General features: G+C 41.9%; 1 protein-coding gene across 1 annotated transcript in view; it reads right to left on the minus strand.

The window, feature by feature from the left end:
- LOC122552860 (follicle-stimulating hormone receptor-like) overlaps window positions 1-24,380 on the minus strand; it is a 239,891-nt gene that overhangs the window by 70,962 nt on the left and 144,549 nt on the right. Inside the window, exon 4 of the mRNA XM_087990971.1 lies at window positions 720-794. Within this exon, the coding sequence (XP_087847097.1) occupies window positions 720-794 (75 nt within the window). The remainder of the gene's footprint in view (window positions 1-719; window positions 795-24,380) is intronic.

The following is a 24,380-nucleotide window of genomic DNA, read 5'->3' on the forward strand; positions in this document are numbered from 1 at the left end:
TTTAACTCAGACAGCAGCTTCTGGATGTCTACACTTCATTGCACATGTGCAATTGCTAGACTCTGCTGTCTGATTTACACTTTAATAATGGTGAGATCTGTTTACCTCACCTTTATTTCTACAGCAAAATAAAGCTTACTGTTTCACAGAGTACAATAAAACTGGACAGCACCACAAGGTCCACTGGTGCGAGCCACAAATCCTGAAAGTAACGTGTTCACACAGATCCCACAGGGGCTGAATCCCATGGTTTATTCTCTGATTCAAGCAGGTAGTGCAATATGTTCAGCAGGTTCATATCCCAGATTTCCTATCTATCCTCCAACCTTCTCCTTCGCCCAGTTAACAATGGAACAGGGGCTGGTTTACCTGCCTCGCAGGCAGTCTGCATATCAATTAGATCAACTGCTGAGCAGGAAACAGAAGAGTAATATTGCAATGTAGTTTGGCAGGATCTCTATATTCCCAGCTGTGGGTTCATTGGCAGTTTCTGGTTCCCACTGCATCATCCCCACTTTACTGCCATTATCAGAGCCATCAGATTTTATGTTTGATACCAAACAGAGCACAACAGCGTTATTTCTCGTCTCTTGAAATGTTCAACAATAAAGTTTGAGATCTATCTCGCAATATGATTGATTGCAACTGCAACGCTTGTTTTTCACACTGAAATAAATGCACATTGTACACTGTTTGTCAAATGCGAGAGCAGTCCTTACATGTATCTGAGATGGGGAAGATTTCCAAACGCATGTTGATCAATATGCACCAGAAGCTGTGCTTTATCAATTATTCTGCAAAAGCAATAACAAGAAAGAGTGATTCATTATTCTCAATTCTGTAAAGTGCTTAACACAAACTGTTAACGTGGCAGACATAAAATGAAACTGACTATATTGTAAATTCTGTTGCACAGTGACAACTGCTTATAGCGATTATAAAGTATGAAAGAGAGTGATTATTATGCATCAGGTTTCAGAATCTAAATGGTTGAGATTGGAGAAAATCTATGGATGATTACTTTTTTTTTGACAGCTTTCCCAACCCTGAAGCACCATTGACAATTTTAAAGCACGATGGGCTGGAATTTCCAATTGCCAGACAACCATTAGTCCAGCATTGAGGAAAGTTTGCACATAGGAATTCTGCAGATTTCCCAGTCTAGCACATCCTGAAGGAATTGCCCAGGAAAATAAATTATTGAAATGGAATTTTCCACTGGCCAGTTTCTCCACATCTGAAACCCTCTGAAATTCTTAGTTCAAACTGAAGACTCCAGGTCGTTCTGAAGAAAGTGAGTAAAACTTGGGACAAGTTATACTATAATGCATAGTCTGACTCCTAAGTAAATATTAAACAGATCCCATGCTTACAGCTACACTGTTTGCAGACCCTTTATACAACCTCCTCATCATCCCCCCAGTGAGTTCCTTCACTCCTTTATCCCCCAACAGACCTAACCCAACATCTTTTTGCCCTTCCCAGTGGATCCTATCCTACATGCCTTCAGCTCACCCTGCCTGACTCTACTACCCACTTGGTGCACCTGAGTCCAGCCCGCACCCCATCACCAGACCCAACCTGACCCCGTCTCATAAGCTGCTGGACCCAACACTCGCCACCAACAACACACCCAACTATCATTTAATTTGCACTCTGGCATGTTTTCACTGATCAGCTTACTAGTTTCTCACTTTGCATCTTACCCACCGACACTCTAACTCTTTACTCAACTGGCATCCTATGCTGGCACCCGAACCCTTCTCCAGATACAGCCTGTCTCAGCTGGCACCCTACCAACCTGGTCACATATTCCCCACTTCTGACCTGGCACCCTATTCTCCCAGCACCTAACATCACACTTTTATGCTTATGGGTTGACAGCGGTTGTTAAAGTTGCTGTCAAAACATTTACATTTCAGAACATGGAAGTGAAATGCTTTAGAAAAGGTGGCGTTGTTTGCTTTCTTCTGACACTTCTATGCCACAGAAGAACTTTCAGAAAGGAAGTACGCCTTCACATTCCTGAGGTATTCCTGAATGAAATTTCCACCCTGAATTGCAGAATTGCCTTTCTCATATGAAAGAAGGGATGCAATGGCAATCTGTGTGAGTGCCACTCCTTGGAAAATTGGAGCCTTTAGTCAGACAAAGACACAAAATTCCTAGTTTGTACCATGACACAGAAATGTTACAGGTGAACCATTGATACATATCTCCTTCTTTAGATGAAAAACCTTCATTCACTTGCCGCTGTTCAATTCATATGATGAAATATTTTTTCTGTGTCTATATGTTCTGCAAGTTGGCAGCTGTGAAATTGCAGTTAGACAACTGAAGACTGTTAAATTTGAAGCACTACATTTTCCAAGGATTGTACATTTGATTCTGCCTAGGAACAGGAGCAGGACACTGTTGAAGATTTTAATAGGTCACATGGTCAGTTCAAGGGTCAGTGAACAGCAATTAGTGATTAGTCAGTTCGCCAGGAGCAGTCAAAGATGAAAGCACCATACAAGTGAAGTACAGTTTGTTCTTATATAATGCAATAATTCCATTACCATGCGATCCCGCTTTATAAGAAAATCACATAATAGCAGCACCATTTAGATTAGTGAGGCTGGAATTGCCTTATAGCCACTACAGGTAAGGAAAATTTGTGTTCTACAAATAATGGCATAAATCCTTCAATCACATTATAGCCAATTCACGTTCAAGAAACGTGCATTATAGCAGAACAGATTGTACTATTGTTAGCTCGAAGGAGCTGGGGGTTCAGTGAAGCTCTGGGAGTTATTTAGCAAGTCAGACCACTTGGGGGCCAGAGAAACCTTTTGGGAGCTGATAATAGGGTTGAAGTTTCTGTAAGTTCTGTTTGCTACTGATGGACAGTGGGGCTCAAGGTATTCCCGAGCACTTAAAAGTTCAGTGAACCTGAAAGGATGCTTTCTGCCAGAGTGCTGGCAGGTGGGCAACTGAAAGCCTGTGTGTGGTTGTGTGTTCATGAAGTTGGTAGTTGGACAAAGGCCTGCCCATGTGTAGGGGTACTCCATTCACAGTAGCTAGGGAGCTTGAATTCCAACGGTGATCAGATGCTAGAGTGCAGCTTTGTGTATCCAGTTGCTTACAGTCTCAGAAAATATTGAGCAACTTGGAGGTTGAGCAAGAGTTTAAGCAGTCTGGGTCAGTACAGTGTTCGAGTTTCATAGGGTTTTGTGGCTCATTGATTTTTCAGTGGGTTGCTGAGAAATTTGCGGGATGTAGCTTGGTTGAACTTCTTATTAATGTGCTGTTGATGATGTGTTCTTCTTCAGTTTGCCTGTTAATTTATATTTACTTCATGTTGATTAGTAATAATGTGGAGGAGCTGGTGTTGGACTGGGGTGGACAAAGTTAAAAATCACACAACACCAGGTTATGTCCAACAGGTTTATTTGGAAGCACTAGCTTTTGGAGCACTGCTCCTTCATTATCATCAGGTGATGAAGGAGCAGCGCTCTGAAAGCTAGTGCTTCCAAATAAACCTGTTGGACCATAACCTGATGTTGTATGATTTTTAACCATATTGACTAGTCATGGAGGCATCGAGATGTACAGCAAGGAAACAGAAACGTTTCAATGCTGATCAGATATCCTAATCTAGTCCTACTTGCCAGCATTTGACCCATATCCATCTTAAACCCTTCCTATTCAAATAGCCATCCTGTTGCATTTTAAATGTTGTAATTGTACCTGCCTCCACCACTTCCCTGGCAGCTCATTCCATACATGCACCACTGTCTTTATGAAGAAGTTGCCCTTTATGTCTCTTTTAAATCTATTCCCTCTCACCCTAAACCTATGCCCTCAAGTTCTGGACTCCCCTACCCGGGAGGAAGACTTTGTGTATTCACCCTATCCATGCCCCTCATGATTTCACAAACCTCTGTAAGGTCACCCCTCAGCCTCTGACGCCCCAAGGAAAACAGCCCGTCTATTCAGGCTCACAGTATAGCTCAAGCCCTCCAACCCAGACAACATCCTTGTAAATCTTTTCTGAACCCGTTCAAGTTTCACAACATCCTTCCTGTAACAGAGAGACCAGAATTGCACATAATATTCCAAAAGTGGCCTAACCAATGTCCTCTACCGCCGCTACATGACCTCCCAACTTCTATAAACAACACACTGACGCATAAAGGCCAGCATACCAAATGCCTTCTTCACTATCCTATCTACCTGCAACTCCACTTTCAAGGAACTTTGTACCTGCACTCCAAGGTCTCTTTGTTCAGCAACACTCCCCAGGACCTTATCACTAAGTATATAAGTCCTGCCTTGATTTGCATTTCCAAAATGCTGCACCCCACTTTTATATAAGTTAAACTCCAGCTGCCATTCCTTGGCCCATTAGCCCATCTGATCAACATCCCATTGTACTGTGAGGGCACTTTCTTGGCTGTCTCACCACACTTCTAAACTTGGTGTCATCTGCAAACTTACTAACCATACCTCCTATGTACACATCCAAAGATACTGGATGTTACAGTGTAAAATCTAGATGTGCACCCAACTCCAGCTCCTCAGAAACTGTGTTAGGGAACTGGAGCTGGAGCTGGATGAACTTTGAATCATTCCTGAGATGGAGGGGGTTATTGAGAGGAGTTACAGGGAGTTAATCACACCTCAGGTACAAGAAAAAGGCAGATGAGTTCAGTCAGGGCACAGAAAGAGAACAGGCAGAAAGTGCAGGGATCCCCTGTGACCATTTTCCTCAATAACAAGTATACCATTTTGGATACTGATGGGGAGGAGCGACTTACCAGGCGTAAGCCATGGGGTACAGGTGTCTGCCACAGAGTCTGTCCCTGTTGCTCTGAAGGGCAGGGGAGAGAAGAGCAGAGCAGAGCATTAGTCATTGGGGACTCCATTGTTAGGGGAACAGATAGGAGATTCTATGGGAACGGGAGAGATTCGCGATTGGTGTGCTGCCTTCCAGGTCCCGGGGTCCGTGTTTTTGGGATCCTTGAGGGGAGGGGGAGAAGCCCCAAGTTGTTGTCCACATAGACATTAACGTCAAAGGTAGGAAAAGGGATGGGGATTTAAGGCAGAAATTCAGGGAGCTAGGGTGGAAGCTTAGAGCTAGAACGAACAGAGTTGTTATCTCTGGTTGGTTACCCATGCCACGTACTTGTGACGCGAGGAATAGGGAGAGAAAGAGTAGTTGAACATGTGACTACAGGGATAGTGCAGGAAGGAGGGATTCAATTACTTGGATAATTGGGGCTTATTCCGGGGTAGGTGGGACCTCTACAAACAGGATGATCTACACTTGAACCAGATGGGTACTAATAACCTGGGGGGGGGAAGAATTTGCTAATGCTCTTCAGGAGGGTTTAAACTAATTCATTATGTGGATGGGAACCTAAATTGTAGTTCCATTGTCCAGGAGGTTGAGAGAAGTGAGGTCAGAAATAATGTTTCAAGGTTGCAAGACTGCACTGACAATCAGGAAGGCGGTTTGGAGTGTGTCTACTTCAATGCCAGGAGCACCTGGAATAAGGTGGGTGAACTGGCAACATGGGTCGGTACCTGGGACTTTGATGTTGTGGCTGTTTCAGAGACATGGATAGAGCAGGGACAGGAATGATTGTTGCAGGTTCCAGGATTTAGATGTTTCAGTAAGAACAGAGAAGATGGTAAAAGAGGGGGAAGTTTGGCATTGATACTCAAGGATAGGATTATGGTGGCAGAAAGGACATTTGAGGACTCGTCTACCGAGGTGATATGGGCTAAGGTTAGAAACAGGAAAGGAGAGGTCACATTGTTGGGCCTCTGAATACTTCCAGAGATGTAGAGGAAAGGATAGCAAAAATGATTCTCAATAGGAGGGAGAGCAATAAGATAGTTGTTATGGGGAACTTTAACTTCCTCAATATTGATTGGAAATACTATAGTTCGAGTACTTTAGATGGGTCAGTTTTTGTCCAATGTGTGCTTGAGGGTTTCTTGACACAGTATGTAGACAGGTTAACAAGAGGCTAGGCCACATTTGATTTGGTACTGGGTAATGAACCAGGGCAGGTGTTAGATTAGGAGGTAGGTGAGCACTTTGATGACAGGGACACCAATTCGGTTCTGTTTACTTTAGCGATGGAAAGGGATAGGTATATACCACAGGGAAAGAGTTATAGCTGGGGGAAAGGCAATTATGATGAGATTAGGCAAGATTTAGGATGCAAAGGTTGGGGAAGGAAACTGCAGTGGATGGGCACAATTGAAATGCTGAGCTTATTCAAGGAACAGCTACTGCGAGTCCTTGATAAGTGTGTACCGGTTAGGTAGGAAGGAAGTGGTCAAGCGATGGAACCAAGGTTTACTAAAGAAGTTGAATCTTATGTCAAGAGGAAGAAGGCTTATGTTAGGATGAGATGCAATGTTTCAGTTAGGGTGCTTGAAAGTTACAAGTTAGCCAGGAAAGACCTAAAGAGAGAGGTAAGAAGAGTCAGGAGGGGACATGAGAAATCATTGGCAGATGGGATTAAGGAAAACCCTAAGCTTTCTATCGGTATATCAGGAATAAAAGAATGACTAGAGTAAGATTAGGGCTAATCAAGGACAGTAGTGGGAAGTTGTGAATGGAGTCTGAGGAGTTAGGAGACGTGCTAAATGAATATTTTTCATCAGTACTCACGCTGAAAAAGACAATGTTGTCAAAGAGAATATTGAGATACAGGCTACTAGACTAGTTGGGATTGAGGTTCACATGGAGGAGGTTTTAACAATTCTGGAAAGTGTGAAAATCCCCTGGGCCAGATGGGATTCATCCTAGGATTCTCTGGGAAGTCAGGGAGGAGATTGCACAGCCTTTGGCTTTGATCTTTATGTCATCATTGTCTACAGGAATAGTGCTAGAAGACTGGAGGACAGCAAATGTTGTCACCTTGTTCAAGAGGGGAGTTGAGACAATACTGGTAATTGTAGACTAGTGAGCCTTCCTTCGGCTGTGGGTAAAGTGTTGGAAAAGGTTACAAGAGATACGATTTATAATAACCTAGAAAGGAATAAGTTGATTAGAGATAGTCAACACAATTTTGTGAAGGGTAAGTCATGCTTCATAAACCTTATTTAGTTCTTTGAGAAGGTGACCAAACAGGTCGATGAGGGGAATGCAGTTGATGTAGTGTATATGGATTTCAGTAAGACTTGTGATAAGGTTCCCCACGGTTGGCTATTGCACAAAATACAGAGGCATGGGATTGAAGGTGGTTTAGCAGTTTAGATTAGAAATTGGCTAGCTGAAAGAAGGCAGATGGTGGTAGTTGATGGGAAATGTTCATCCTGGAGTTCAGTTACTAGTGGTGTACTGCAAGGATCTGTTTTGGGGCCACTGCTATTTGTTATTTTTAAAAATTACCTGGATGAGTGTGAAGAAGAATGAGTGATAAGGTTCCCCACGGTTGGCTATTGCACAAAATACAGAGGCATGGGATTGAAGGTGGTTTAGCAGTTTAGATTAGAAATTGGCTAGCTGAAAGAAGGCAGATGGTGGTAGTTGATGGGAAATGTTCATCCTGGAGTTCAGTTACTAGTGGTGTACTGCAAGGATCTGTTTTGGGGCCACTGCTATTTGTTATTTTTAAAAATTACCTGGATGAGTGTGAAGAAGAATGAGTTCATATATTTGCGAATGACATTAAGGTTGGTGGAATTGTGGATAGTGCCGAAGGATGTTGCAGGTTACAAAGGGACATAGATAAGCTGCAGCCCTGGGCTGAGAAGTGTCAAATGGAATTTAATGCAGAAAAGTGTGAGTTGATTCACTTTGGAAGGAGCAACAGAAATGAAGAGTTCTGGGCTAATGGTGAGATTCTTGGTAGTGTGGTTGAGCTGAGAGATCATAGTCCCTTGAAATTTGCCACTCAGGTTGATAGGGTTGTTAAGAAGGCATACTGTGGTTAGCTTTTATTGACAGAGGGATTGAGTTTTGGAGTCCTGAGGTCTGTTGCAGCTGTACAAAACTCTGGTGCAGCCGTACTTGGATTATTGCATAGTCTGGTCACCGCATTACAGGAAGGATGTGGAAGTGTTGGAAAGAGTTTAGAGGAGATTTACTAGGATGGGTTGCCTGGTATGGCGGGAAGATCTTATGAGGAAAGGCTGAGGGACTTGAGGCTATTTTTGTTTGAGAGAAGAAGGTTGAGGTGTAATTTAATTGAGACAAATAAGATTATCAGAGGGTTAGATAGGGTGGACAGTGAGAGCCTTTTTCCTCGGATGGTAATGGTAAGGGGACATAGCTTTAAATTGAAGGGTGATGAATATAGGACAGATGTCAGAGGTAGTTTCTCTACACAAAGGGTAGTAGGGCCATGGAACACCCTGCCTGCAACAGTAGTAGACTCGCCAACGTTAAGGGCACTTAAATGGTCACTGGATAAATATATGGATGAAAATGGAATAGTGTAGGCTATATGGGCTTCAGATTGGTTTCACAGGTCGGCACAACATCGAGGGCCGAAGGGCCTGTACTGCGCTGTAATGTTCTATGTTCTCCATATTCTATAATATATTTGTGATTGTTTATCAGTCTGTTTTCTTCCACTTGTTTCAAAATTGTGGAAAAGTATGACATTATTCTTTTAGTAATTATTTAATACAGTTTGACCATAAATAGTTCATGTCAATATAGTTCTTCTGGGTTGCTATCTCATTAGCATGAATTAAATTCTGTCTTCCAAATATATGAGGATAATGTTGTACAATGTAATAGCAACATGTCAAACTAATTCAACATAAAAATAAAACAAAACAAAAATTCCAAAATATTTTATGTTGAAGAAATGCAAGTGAATATTGTAAAAGTATGCTTAGGTCCTGTCACATTAAAATTACTATTCCAGATCACAGAGCAGACGCATAAATTATGTACGATAAGCATACAATACCTACCTATTGGTGCAAATCTGATACCACTTGCTTCATATATTTATTTACCATCTTCAGTGATTAAACATACAGAAGATGTTTCACAGAGATATGAGTAAAAGAAACAATGAGGCTGAGTCATCAGGTGAAACACAGGGATGGGTGAAAGAGAAACAATCAGAGGAATAACACAGGTAATGTGTGAAGGCAGTTATCAGAATCATTGTTAAATGGTAAGAATCTTTAAAAATAATATTTTTGGAATGCATCAATTGCATTATTTGCTGGTTAAAATAGCACAAGATAAAATGTAGTCACCTCAGACCACTGCACAAGGACAACTGAATAGAATCTTGGAGCTGAATCTTACATTTATTTTTGCCGAGGTGTCAGTTGCATTGGGTTTTCTGAAGGTATTTTCACAATTAGTTTTCGAATGATCTCTGGCCATATCTTACCAGACTTCATTGTTAACTGTCTACCCTATCCATATAGTATTGACTCGTCCAAACTCGCCCAACATTACCACATCATTCCTGGAACACTCGCCACTCCTCAAGCTATCTGCCCAAAGACTGGCATCTTTGGTACCTATGCCGTCTTTAAAAGGCTGCTGTGCATCCTGACAAGTATGGTAATGTGCTGCTGCCCCTCACCAGCAATATAATCACATAGCAGCCACGAAGCCACACTGCTCTCAGCACATGGCTGACACTACCTCGCACACTCAACCCCATTCTCTCATCCTCGTCACTGTTTAAGCCAGGCTGCATAGTTTATCTATTCTGAGTTATTCCCATTGAAACACCCTCTCTAAGTCACCATTACTTTCTCACCAATGCCCACGGAAGACCCACATTATGTTATTGTCCAGTAGGGGAACGTCATATCTCGGCAAGCAGGTGGATAATTCCAACTATGAGCTTTATTTACAGCAACCAAAGAAACAAAACTAACAGAGGCTGCAGTCTGTCTTCGAAATGCAAGCCAAATGCATTCATCATGAGCAATAACTATTCTATATTCTCTCATTGTTTGTAATGTCCAGTTTTGATCAACTGGAACTGGGTATCAATCAGGTCCAGTCTGAGTTGCAGCACCCACCGCAGCTGAGCTTTGTCAGACACAAGGAAAGATTCCTTCTCCTCAATATCCTCATCACCATCCTCCTCAGAATACTGTTCCCATTCTCCCAGTTCCTCAGCATCCAGCACCTTGTCTTATTGTCTGCTCCGGTTGTACAGAGCACAGCATGTTCGGATGATGCAGCACATTCTGTCTGGATTAAAATGCAGTGTGACCCCAGGCTGCTCCAAATGTGGAACCACAGCTTCCGGATTCCTATTGTCTGCTCTATCATTGTTCTGGTCAAAAGTATGCTAATTGAGTGAGCATGACATTACATCAAGAAAGGACTACATGCTGCACTTTGACCCCACTTCCCACCCCAGACCCACGTCACCAAGTCAATTTATCACTGAGTTCAGTACAGTCCACTTACTTACAAGACCTGCAATGGAGTTTGTCCCCTCATCACAGAGCAGCCTTGAAAGTTAGCATGTGCTTCCTTTAAAGTCATTGCTGCTAACATCTCCAACACTGAAATGTAAATGTTTGATTTGCCAACACCAATGGCATGGTATAGATTGTCCTTGAGCTTTAAGCATATTCACTCTGCATGCATTACAAATGGGTGAAGACATGTTTGGAAATTAAATGTAGCTGCAGTTTGTAAAGTTATAAAGTGTGGCACTGGAAAAAACACAGCAGGTCAGGCAGCATTTGAGGAGCAAGAGACTCGACATTTCGAGGAGGGCCCTTCCTCGGGACTGCAGTTTGTAAACACGTTCCATGTCTTCTCCCCTAACATTCAGCACATGGTTTCCCACAATTCTGCCCACCAAACTGACACTGACTGCACCAAATAAAAAACAAAAGAATGCTGGAAATCAGAATCAAAAGCATAAGCTGTTGGAAAAACTCAGCAGGTCTGGCAGCATCTGTGCAGGGAAATCAGAGTTAGCGTTTTAGATTGAGTGACCCTTCCTCCCTTTCAAGAGTGACACACTGGACACCATCAGCACCAAATTGTGCTTTGTCACCAGGTACTCTTCCACAGCCTCCATATACCCTTTTACTTTGCACCAGCCTGACAGCTGATGCTGACCCATCCATTATGTAGAGATTTGCCACACTGAACTTTGCAATCAACAATCGTCTCTGCCTCCTGAGCCCAGCATTACACCTCAATGATTCCCACTCTGGTCCTTTGTACTCCCCTATTGAGACCAATGTGTGGTGACTCCAAAGAAATTCCCTCCTTCAATCTATCATGCCCACCAATGTTGTTTCCCTCACCACACTATGCTTTAAGTTTCACTTTCATACTAACCTTAACATAATTCTCTTTAGCCCAGCCTTTGCCACCTCACCCCATGTTGCCCTTGGAGATTCCACTTTTTATCTTCCTAAATGATCAACATACAGACCACCAGCATTATATATGCCCGATACCTCTGGGCAATGTTGACAAAAGCCCCTATGCATGACTGATCAGACCTTGACCTCTGTGTTTGCAGCTCCCTGAAGAATTATCTCCACGAAGTTACATGGCTTCCATGATAGCTCACGATGGCCCTGTAGGACTAACCACTGCCTTGACTGTGTGTCTGGACAGAGAGCATGTCAATAAGATAGCAATGGGGAGAAAGTGAGGACTGCAGATGCTGCAGATCAGAGCTGATAATGTGTTGCTGGAAAAGCGCAGCAGGTCAGGCAGCATCCAAGGAGCAGGAGAATCAACATTTCGGGCATGAGACCTTCTTCAGGAATGATTCCTGAAGAAGGGCTCATGCCCGAAACGTCGATTCTCCTGCTCCTTGGATGCTGCCTGACCTGCTGCGCTTTTCCAGCAACACATTTTCAGCTTGAATAAGATAGCAATGACAGCCTTTAAATTCTGAGTGAAATGCCAACATGCTAACAGGCTTGGTATACTGTGGTAAGACAAAGCAAGGCAAGACATGGACGCTGTGAAGATTCAGGTAGGTGCTCAGTCAACGAGTACTAAGAGAGCAACTAAGTGGCAGATGCAGCCTGGTCCAATTCACAAGCTGGATACATGACCATGCAAATAAACTGGTTTTGCAGCAGTCTCCAAAGCAGTTGCTGCATGTCCTGTCCTACAGATCTACGTTTCCTAAGCGTCCTGCAAGTAGACTGGAGAGGTGCCATGAGGATCATGATGGGTTGGCAAATCTTGGAAGCCAATATCTACAGAAAGGTAAGGGGCCCCTCAAAAAGCACTTCTAACTGGCAACTCGTCGCTGCCTAGTAAGAAGCTCACCTTAATGTCTGACGCATGAAAGATGCAGTGAGTTGCACCTGATATCAAGATAGAACCCGCAGGACGTCTTATGCTGGAAATTTTGCTACAGCCCACATCATTCAGGCTTCTAAGATTCCACCCAAAAGAATCATAAACTGATCACAATGTTAACAGAGGCCCATTGCCAGCTATCTGGAAGACTAAATCAACCAATAACCCTCCCAGCCATTTCTTCAAAACCCTACAACATTTTTCCCTTCTCTTTTAAAAATTGTGATTGAGTCAACCTCCAGCACACTCTCAGCAAAGCATTCCAGATGCTAAGCATTTATTGCATTTAAAAGGTTTTCCATATTTCTCCATTGCTTCTTTTGCTAATCACCTTAAAATGGTAAGGAGAAAGTGAGGATTGCAAATGCTGGAAAGTCAGAGTCAGAAAGTGAGGTGCCATTCCTGATTAAGCGCTTATGCCCGAAATGTTGACTCTCCTGTTCCTCGGATGCTGTCTGGCCTGCTGTGCTTTTCCTGTGTCATACTTTTCAACCTTAAAATGGTAGCCCAAGTATTCAACCCTTCCACTGTTGGGAACAGTTTCTCCCTGTTAAACTATCATGACACCTCACAATGTTGAATACGTCCACCACACCTTTTGTCATCCTTCTCTTCTTCAAGGAACACGTCTCAACATCTTCAATCTATCTATGTGACTGTAACCATCTGTCTACACTCTGCCATGAAGGTGTAGGTGTGTACTGTACCTTTAAGACAGCCTGGAAGCTGGTCCAGACTTAGAAAGGCACAGAGTGTGCTGAAAGAATTTAAAATGTAACATTTGACTGTGAAACCAATGGGGCAGATGAATTGCCATTCAAATTCAGCAAGTCAGTTGAAGTTGTGCCCCAATACCAAAATCCAATCAAATTTGAATTTAGTATTTTGACAACATCAAACCAAGAACATGATCCGATACTTTGGGGTATAAAACCAGACACTGGAACAGTAAGGGAGGGAATTACCAAGAATGCCAACAAGTTTGCCGGTGGATTCTGGGTAATCCAAGATGGAGGATGGGAAAATTTCTGGCTGTAACAGCTGCTCCTTTTTGGAGGTAGTTTAGGTGCTGGAGTTGATTTCTTTGAATTCCAGGAGCAGCAAATACTGTTTTATATGCTGTTGCATTGTTTTGGAACATTTGAAAAAGAAAGTCAAAACAACAGCAGTTTTAAAAGGGAGAAATACAGACAAAGGAAGCACATGGTGAGGTCAGTGCAGGAGACAAGAAAGAGAGAAAGAAACTGACACGACCTTTGCTGTTTAAATTCATGGATCACTGGACATCGGAGTGCATCTGGGAAAATGAACAAACAGTGAAATTCACAACTGATCTTGGAAGAACTGTTGGGCGAAGTTCACAGCACAGAATCAGATAAGTTAATCATTGTTTTAAATGTGGCCTACAGAAAGTCTGAAGTAGTGAGTCGAGTGGGTTCTTTCTTGATTTTATGTTTTTGGAGTTATGTCTCTTGATTAAACTGAAAATATAAGTCATAAATATTAATTTAACCTGGGGCAGTGTTTGTACAGGAAGAAGACGGTGGTATTTTCTGGGTCTGTAGATTGTGAAGGAACAAAAAGGCCTTTAGTAGACAGATATGTACTTCTTGTCAGATGTGAGAGTTTAAAGAGAGTTTAAGGGTTACTGCGGATTATATCTGCCATAAATGTATTTGGTTGCGAATCTTATCAGATCAAATGGATCGATTGGACAGACAGAAGCAATGAGGAATTTGCAACAGCAACAGTGTGTGACGGATGGCACTTATAGGAAGGGGGCAAGTCTCAGATACAGTCACATAGATGGGTTAACTCCAGGAAAGGTAAGAGAGGCAGGCAGCTAGTGCAGGAGTCTTTTGTGGCTACACCCATTTCAAACAGGTATGCTGTTTTGGAAAATGTAGGGGGTGATGGATTTTCAGAGGAACGTAGCACGAACAGCCAAGTTTCTGGTATTGAGACTGGCTCTAATGCAATGAGGGGTACGTTGGGTTCCAAGAGATCAGTTGTGTTAGGGGACTCTCCAGTCAGAGTTACAGAAAGACGTTTCTGTGGCCAGCAGTGAAAAAGCAGAATGGTGTGTTGCTTTTCTGGTGCCAGGATCAAGGATGTCTCAGAGATGGTGCAAAATGTTCTCAAGGGGGAGAGGGGCCAGCAGTCGGTCATTGTCCACATTGGAACCAACGACATAGGAAGGGAAAGGCTTGAGATTCTGAAGGGAGATTACAGAGAGTTAGGCAGGAATTTAAAAAAGGAGATCCTCGAGATTAGTAATATCTGGAATACTCCCGGTGCTACAAGCTAGTGAGGGCAGGAATAGGAGGATAGAGCATATGAATGCAGGGCTGAGGATCTCATGTATGGGAGAAGGATTCACATCTTTGGATCATTGGAATCTCTTTTGGGGTAGAAGTGACCTGTACAAGAAGGACGGATTGCACCTACATTGGAAAGGGACTAATATACTGGCAGGGAAATTTGCTAGAACTGCTCGGGAGGATTTAAACTAATAAGGTGGGGGGGGTGGGACCCAGAGAGACAGTGAGGAAAGAGATCAATCTGAGACTGGTACAGTTGAGAACAGAAGTGAGTCAAACAGTCAGGGCAGGCAGGGACAAGGTAGGACTAATAAATTAAAATGCATTTATTTCAATGCAAGGGACCTATCAGGGAATGCAGATGAACTCAGGGCATGGTTAGGAACATGGGACTGGGATATCATAGCAATTACGGAAATATGACTCAGGGATGGGCAGGACTGGCAGCTTAATGTTCCAGGATACAAATGCCACAGGAAGGATAGAAAGAGAGGCAAGAGAGGAGGGGGAGTGGCATTTTTGATAAGGGATAGCATTACAGCTGTGCTGAGAGAGGATATTCCCAGGAATACATCCAGGGAAGTTATTTGGGTGGAACTGAGAAATAAGAAAGGGATGATCAGTAGTCAGAGGGAAATTAAGAAACAAACTTGTAAGGAGATCTCAGCTAACTGTAAGAATAACAAGGTAGTTATGGTAGGGGATTTTAACTTTCCAAACTTCGACTGGGACTGCCATAGTGTTAAAGGTTTAGATGGAGAAAAATTTCTTAAGTGCGTACAAGACAATTTTCTGATTCAGTACTTGGATGTACGTGGAGTAAAACTTGACCTACTCTTGGGAAATAAGGCTGGGCAGGTGACTGAGATGTCAGTGGGGGAGTACTTTGGGGCCAGTGACCATAATTCTATTAGGTTTAAAATAGTGATGGAAAAGGATACATCTAAAAGTTGAAGTTCTAAATTGGAGAGAGGCCAATTTTGACGGTATTAGGCAAGAACGTTCGAAAGCTGATTGCAGGCAGATGTTCGCAGGTAAAGGAACAGCTGGAAAATGGGAAGCCTTCAGAAATGAGATAACGAGAATCCAGAGAAAGTACATTCCTGTCAGGGTGAAAGGAAAGGCTGGTAGGTATAGGGAATGCTGGATGACTAAATAAATCGAGGGTTTGGTTATGAAAAAGAAGGAAGCATATGTCAGGAAGAGACTAGACAGATCGAGTGAATCCTTGGAAGAGTATAAAGAAAGTAGGAGTATACTTAAGAGGGAAATCAGGAGGGCAAAATGGGGACATGAGATAGCTTTGGCAAATAGAATTAAGGAGAATCCAAAGGGTTTTTACAAATATATTAAGGACAAAAGGGTAACTAGGGAGAGAATAGGGCCTCTCAAAGATCAGCAAGGTGGCCTTTGTGTGGAGCCACAGAAAATGGGGGAGATACTAAATGAATATTTTGTATCAGTATTTACAGTGGAAAAGGATATGGAAGATATAGACTGTAGACAAATAGATGATGACACCATGCAAAATGTCCATATTGCAGAGGACATATTACAGATGTCTTGAAACGTGTAAAGGTGGACAAATCCCCAGGACCTGATCAGGTGTACCCTAGAGCTCTGTGGGAAGCTAGAGAAGTGATTGCTGGGCCTCTTGCTAAGATATTTGTATCATTGATAGTCACAGGTGAGGTGCCGGAAGACTGGAGGTTGGCTCACGTGGTGCCACTGTTTAAGAAGGGCGGTAAGGACAAGCCAGGGATCCATAGACCAGTGAGCTTGATATCGGTGGTGGGCAATTTGTTGGAGGGAATCCTGAGGGACAGGATATACATGTATTTGGAAAGGTAAGGACTGATTAGGGAAAGTCGACATGGCTTTGTGCGTGGGAAATCATGTCTCACAAACTTGATTGAATTTTTTGAAGTAACAAAGAGGATTGATGAGGGCAGAACAGTAGATGTGATCTATATGGACTTCAGTAAGGCGTTCGACAAGATTCTCAATGGGAGACTGATTAGCAAGGTTAGATCTCATGGAATACAGGGAGAATTAGCCATTTGGATACAGAACTGGATCAAAGGTAGAAGACAGAGGGTGGTGTTGGAGAGTTGTTTTTCAGACTGGAGGCCTGCGACCAGTGGAGTGTCATAAGAATCGGTGCTGGGTCCTCCAATTTTTGTCATTTACATAAATGATTTGGATGCGAGCATAAGATGCACAGTTAGTAAGTTTGCAGATGACACCAAAATTGCAGATGTAGCAGACAGCGAAGAGGGTTACCTCAGATTACAACAGGATCTTGATCCGATGGGCCAATGGGCTGAGAAGTGGCAGATGGAGTTTAATTCAGATAAATGCGAGGTGTTGCATTTTGGGAAAGCAAATCTTAGCAGGACTTGTACACTTAATGATAAGGTCCAAGGGAGTGCAGGTTCATAGCTCCTTGAAAGTGGAGTTGCAGGTAGATAGGACAGTGAAGAAGGCATTTGGTATGCTTTGTTTTATTTGTCAGAGTATTGAGTACAGGAGTTGGGAGGTCATGTTGCATATGTACAGGGCATTGGTTAGGCCACTGTTGGAATATTGCATGCAATTCTGGTCTCCTTCCTATCAGAACAATGTTATGAAACTTGAAAGGGTTCAGAAAAGGTTGACAATGATGTTGCCTGGGTTGGAGGATTTGAGCTATAGGGAGAGGCTGATAAGGCTGGGGCTGTTTTTCCTGGAGCGGCGGAGGTTGAGGGCTGACGCTATAGAGGTTTAAAAAATTAAGACGGGGAAAGATGGGGTGAATAGACAAAGTCTTTTCTCTGGTGTCGGGGAGTCCAGAAGTAGAGGGCATAGGTTTAGGGAGAGAGGGGAAAGATACAAAAGAGACCTAAGGGGCAACTTTTTCACACAGAGTGTGGTACGAGCATGGAATGAGCTGCCCAGAGAAAGTGTTGGAAGCTGGTACAATTGCAATATTTTAGAGGCATTTGGATGGGTGTATGAATAGGAAGGGTTTGGAGGGATATGGGACTAGAGTGAGTTGGACAGATATCAGATTAGAGGGATATATGGCAGGTGGGACTAGATTGGGTTGGGATATCTGGTCGGCATGGACGGATTGGACTGAAGGGTCTGTTTCAATTCTGTACATCTCTACGACTCTATAGACTGCTCACCAAAGAGCTCTCTAAAAAGTACCTGTCCATAAGAAATTTGCGCAGCAGAACATCGAAGCCAACCTAGAGAAAAATCTACTGAGGAAGATACAAAGAGTAGATTCAACAACTGGCTTGTTTTGAAATTTGAATTTTTTTGGTAAATCTTAATCGGGGTTTTTATCGGACCAGTATGGTAGATGTAAAAATAGATTTAAGAGAAAGGAGTTGTAACTAATTGTTAAGAAATAAAATTGTTAATTTTTACTTTAAATAGTGACCTCTGGAGTAGTTCTTTGCCTGTTGAAATTTAACAGATTCTGGCATGTGGTGAGCTTCTCTGTGTGTCGGCTTTAAGTTAGCAGAGGGGTTTACCCCGTGATGTAACAACTCCCTATAATATTTTCGCAATTTCCAAAAGTGTGGTAGCTAGAATTGGATGTAACGTTCCAGTTGGATCCAAAACTAAATCTTGTACAGTTTTCTCAAATTTCCTCATTTTCTACTCAGCTACTTTCAATGATTTTTGCACAAATAATCATCCTGAAGTCCCACTGTTCCAGTCAACCCTTAGAAATATGCACTTTATATCACATTGTCTCTCCTTAGTCCTTTTACCAAAATTTATCACTTCTCACCTTTCGGCATTAAATTTCATCTGCCTCTTGTCAACCCATTTCATCAACTGGTCCTCTTGATGTTTATCACTTATCCTCTAAACTCATAATATCATAAGTTGTTTTTTTTATCATTTACAAATCTTGTCTTTGTACCCAAATCTAGATAATTAATATGTATGAGGTGAAGTAGAGGTCCTAGCCCTGGCCCCTGGGGAGCGCCATCATTTATCTTCTTCCAGTCTAAAAAAAAATTTTCATTATTGCTCCTTCTTGTCGCTTGGCCAATTTTATATCCATGTTGCTACTGTTCCATTGTTCCATAGCCACTAAATTTGCCAACAAGCTTGTTATTTGGAAATCCACATCCCCCTCATTACCTTCATCAATCCTTCTATCAAAAAACTGAACCCAGGGAGTTGAACATGATTTGGCCATAATAAACCTTTGCTGGCTTTCTTTAATTAATCTCCAATTGTCCTGGTAACTGTTTTGTCCAAAATTATTGCTTCATAAATTTTCTGCGACTGTGATCAAGTTGACTGGCTGTAGTTGCTGAGCTCATGCTTGTACCTCTTCTTGGATAACATTAACATGCACAATTCTCTCGTCCTCTCATACTACCTTTGTAAGTAAGAAGGATTTGAAAATTATGTTCACCAATGCCATAATTTTCACCTTTATTTCTTTTATATCCTTAAATATATTTCATTCAGTCCTGGGTCATATTTTAACTTTAAATACAGCCTATCAAATGTTGTCAATTTTATGAGACCATCAAATTCTCAATTACCTTTTCTTTCCTGTTGACTTGTGTTGGACTAGGCCAGATCACTCAAAACATTCTTAAGCAGGCAGCTCAGACCATAACTTTGCAAATTGTTGAGGAAAGTGTACAGTGAAAATTACCCAGAGTAAGTCAGCTTGGTCGAATATGACAAAACAGACAAAAATTTATTCACAAATGAAACGCAAAGAACAGAATAAAGAGCCCCTACAGAACTCATTCTATCCAAACTAGACTGAATTATGCTGTTCCAAATATACACAACAGCCCCAATAAGCAAACTCCCTTTAAAACCCAGTATAAATGGAACACCTGCTTACAGGTTAAAATTGAAGGGCAGAAAAGAGAGAGAGTTTCTACACAGCTCCCTGTTGAACTCCTTACCAGTTCAAGACTGAACTAAACTGCTCAGCTAGAGAGCTGACCACATCCCTTTCATTATACAGGTCACTTCTAAACATGATCACTTCGGCCTGAAGTCTCATCTGTTTACATACAAACAAAAGTCCTCTCAAAATCCTTTTCATCTCTGTACCAAACCAGACTGATTAGAGCCCAGCCCGGTTTATTAACCTTCTGAAAAAAATCAAGGACAGAGTCTCCTTGAACCAAGGAACAGCTTTTAGGGAAAAAAAGGACTAGCTTTATATCTCGCCCCTTAAAGATAAACATCAATACCAAAAGATGGCTTCATTTTAACCCTTCAAAACCCGGTTAGTAGTCTAAACACACATATACACTATACTAACTATAAACATGCAAACATGCACAATCCCATGCAAATTCAGGCCGGGTACACCCACCACCGAATGCCTCTATTTCTCATTTGGGTCTCGATAACACATCGGCTATAACATTTTCGCAACATGCACAATTGTCAAATTAAATGGCTGCAACAACAAGCTCCATCTAAACAGTCTGGCATTTTTGTCCTGAAATTTTTCCACAAATGTCAATGGGCTATGATAATGTATATGATTGTCTCAGATGTATTGCTGGTAATAGAAACACTGAAATGTTGTAATACAAACACCCAGCTTAAAGTCTTTTTCGACACCATTGAATATTTCTGCTGTTCAACTTCCTGGAAAAATACCTGATGGGTCTTTTTATCCCTTCATCATCCTCCTGCAGGAGCACTGGCATCAATAGCCACCTTGAAAGGCTTTGTGTAATCAGGTGTGGCTAATATTGGGACAATGGTTAACACAGTTTTTAGGCTGTCAAATGCTGTTGACAGTCTGCTGTCCACTGAAGCTTTTTGCCCTTTTTTTAACAATTTGGTGAGTGGAGCAGCCACACTGCTGAAGTTTGGTACAGCCTTTCAGTAAAATTCACTTAATTCCAGGAAAACTTGTACCGCTTTTATTGTCAACAGTGTGGGAAATTCCCCAATTACTTTCATTTTCACACCCTGTGGGGCCATTTGTCCATGTCCAATAATATGGTCCAGGAAGGTGACTTGGGCTTTGGCAAAGTCACTTTTAATTAGCTTTACTACCAAGCTTGCTTTCCGAAGTCGATCAAACAAGTCTGATAAATGCTGTAAATGTTCCTTTCATGAGTGACTAAAAATCACCAGAACATCAACATACACCATACAGTTGGGTAATCCAGCAATGACCTTGAAATGTGTCTCTGAAATGTGGCTGGAGCGTTTTTGGCATGACTTTGAACTGATTTAGTCCATTTGGTGTTACGAAAGCCGAAAGTGCCTTTGCCGTCTCTGACAGAGGTACTTGGCAGTAGCCTCTGAGCAAGTCCAATTTAGAAATGTAAGTTGCTTGTCCCACCTTTTCAACACAGTCCTCCAACCATCAAATTGGATATGCATCAGTCTTTTTAACAGTGTTGACTTTGCGATAGTCCAGATATAACCGTTGGGTACCATCTGGCTTTGGCACCATAACTATAGGTGTGCTCCAGTCACTGTAACTCACTTTGATTATGCCATCTTGGAGCATGCGCTCTATCTCCTTCTGAACCTGTGCCAACTTTAGAGGGTTATGCCTATAAGGATGTTGCTTCATCAGAACACCGTCTCCTATATCTACATCATGCACAATTAGGTTAGTACTTCCCAGGTTATTTCCGCATATCTCCCCATGTGATAGTAATAACTCTTTCAGGTCATTTCGATTTTCTTGTGGAAGGTAATTCAATAATTTATCCCAATTTTTGACAACTTCCTCATTGTCCAATTTGATTTGAGGAATGTCCAATTCAGAATCCTCTGAACTTGGTTCTTCCTTCTATTCTGTAATCATTAACTCCTCCTCCTCTTGCTTTCCTTCCCTATCAAAATATCTTTTGAGCATATTCACATGACACACTTGGTGAGATTTCTTCCTGTCTGGAGTCTTTATCAAGTATTCACCTCATTCAATTTCTTCTCACTTTGGTAAGGTTCCATTAAACTTTGCTTTTAAAGGCTCATCTGTTACTGGAAGTAACAATAATACCTTATCTTCGATTGCAAAATTGTGAATTTGTGGTTTTTTTAATCTGTTACTTGTTTCATTGTATGCTACGATACTTTTAAATGCTGTCTAGCCACCTCTCCAGCTCTATTTAATCATTCTCTAAAATTTGACACATAGCCCAAATGAGTGGTCTCTGAATTCTGATTTATTAATTTCTCCTTAATCAATTTTAACAGTCCTCTTATTTCATGCCCCAAAATTTATTCAAATGGACTGAATTTGGTCGATTCATTTGGTGCATCTCTGATTGCAAAAAGTACAAATGGAACTTCCTTATCCCAATCATCTGGATAACTCTGACCATAAGCTCTCAGCATGGTCTTTAGCATTTGATGCCATCTCTCTAGTAGATTTCAATTGCTTTATTCCCAAGTTATCCATAACTTCCTTGAAAAGGTTTGGACGTGAAGTCTGAACCTTGATCCGACTGGATCTCTATTGGTAGTCCGTATCTAGTTAAAAAAAAGTAATTCTTTTTCAGTCCTTTTAGCTGCGCTGTTGAGTAATGGGATTACCTCTGGAAATCTTGTCAACTTATTCATTATTGTTAATAAATACTTATTCCCACTTTTTGTTTGAGGTAGGGGACCTACATAATCAATTAAGACTCTTGTGAAAGGTTCCAAAAATGCTGGAATAGGTATTAAAGGAGCAGGTTTTATTACTGCCTGGTTTTCCAATTAGCTGACACGTATGACACATCTGGCAAAATTTAACTACATTCTTGTGTAGTCCAGGCCAGTAAAAATGTCTTTGCATTTCAACCTGTGTTTTCCTTGCCTCTAAATGACCTCCAAGTGGTAGCTCATGCGCTACTTGCAACACCCCCTTTCTATAACCTACTGGCAAAACAACTTGATGAATCTCTGCCCATTTCTCATCTGCTTGAATTTCCTCATTAAGACATCACGTATTAAATAATAACACACAGGAATGCACTAACTTTCTTTCTCTGTAAATGCCTTTTGACATAACTGCTTTAAGTACTCCTTAATCTCCTTAATGGTGCAGCACGGTGGCTCAGTGGTTAGCACTGCTGCCTCACACTGCCAGAAACCCGGATTCAATTTCCACCTTGGGCAACTGTCTGTGTGAAGTTTACACATTTTCCCCATGTCTGCATGGGTTTCCTCTGGATGCTCTGGTTTTCTCCAACTGTCCAAAGATGTGCAGGTTAGGTGAATTGGTCGTGCTAAATTGCCCATAGTGTGAGGTGCATTAGGGGAAACGTGGGGGAGTGGGTCTGGGTGGGTTGCTCTTCGGAGGGTCGGTATGGACTTGTTGGGCCGAAGGTCCTGTTTCCACATTGTAGGGAATCTAATTTAATCTTTCTGCTGTAATTCAAACAACTTAGCAGAGCTAAAGATACTGACATGTTTACCTATTTGTTCCTTCTCTGTTCCACTTATCTGATTGAAAAAGGTATTGGATAATGCTATGGCAGTTTCCTTATCTGTGCCTTTTCATCCCTCCTGCTTCAGCTTGTGATCACACAATCAGGGAAACTTCCTGGATAAACATTCTTCATGTCTTCAGTTACCTGCGTCTCCACTGGCTTTTCAACTAGAGTAGGCAGCACGTCTATCGGTGAATCAACTGTATTAATTGCAAGGACAAATTGTATTCCTGGAGCTGAGAGTTTGTCCAGTATTCCTACCACAATTTCCCCACTTCTTTGGATTCTCTAGTCTCACTTTACATTTGTCTCACCATGAATTCCTGTTACCAGTACCTTTTCTGGCAATAGTCCCTCAGGTGTACATATCTCCTCATCCTTCAGTGTTACAGGCTGAGAGAACCCTGTGTCCCTTAATATTGTAACCCCCTTCCCTACTACTCCTGACCTATGTGAATAAACTTTACCCTTGCATGTATATTTTTTAAACATATCTGGCACTTCCTCCTTAATCAACCTCTGATCATCTTGTACACTCTAAAGCAGTTGTCTAACTTCCCTTGTGCTTTTTGTTACTAGTCCAACAAACTTCCAGTCTTCTCTGGTTTTCCTACATCTGGCTTTCTCCTAGCCCACCAACACTGTGATTTTGTGTGGCCCACTTTATTACAATGAAAACACCAGAGCTTTTTAACTTCTTTGTCCCCCTCAAGGGTTTCTTTTTTATCCTGTGGTAAGTTCTCCTTATGATCTTCACTGAGAACTACCTTTCCCTTGCCACGTGAGGATTTCTTTTTGCCCCAATTTCTATCCCTCATGACTGAAATTGATTCTGGAAGCCAAACCATGTTTTATGGACAAGCTCATAATCATCAGCCATTTCAGCTGCTAACCTTGCTGTTTTAACTCTCTGCTCTTCCACCTGAGTTCGCACTACTTCAGGCACTGAATTTTTGAATTCCTCCAAAATAATTACCTCTCTAAGAGCATCATAGGTTTGTTTGATTTTTAAAGTTCTTATCCATCTTTCGAAATTTCTCTGTTTGATCCTTTCAAATTCAGTATAGGTTTGACCAGGATCCCGTCTTAGATTCCTGAAACGTTGCCTATAGGTTTCTGGTACAAGCTCATATGCACTTAAAATGGCTTTTTTCACCTCCTCATACTCCCCAGATACCTCCTCTGATAGTGATGCAAATAACTCATTCGCACTACCTACAAGTTTTGTTTGGATCAACAAAACCTACATTGCCATTGGCCACTGCATTTGTTTAGCCACCTTTTCAAATGGGATGAAAAAGTTTTCCATATTCTCATCAAATTTAGGCAATGCTTGAACAT

The sequence above is a fragment of the Chiloscyllium plagiosum genome, unplaced genomic scaffold, assembly GCF_037043375.1.
Source record: "Chiloscyllium plagiosum isolate Xiang-an unplaced genomic scaffold, Cpla_swu_hap1 HiC_scaffold_10, whole genome shotgun sequence".
NCBI classification, from domain to species: Eukaryota; Metazoa; Chordata; class Chondrichthyes; order Orectolobiformes; family Hemiscylliidae; genus Chiloscyllium; species Chiloscyllium plagiosum.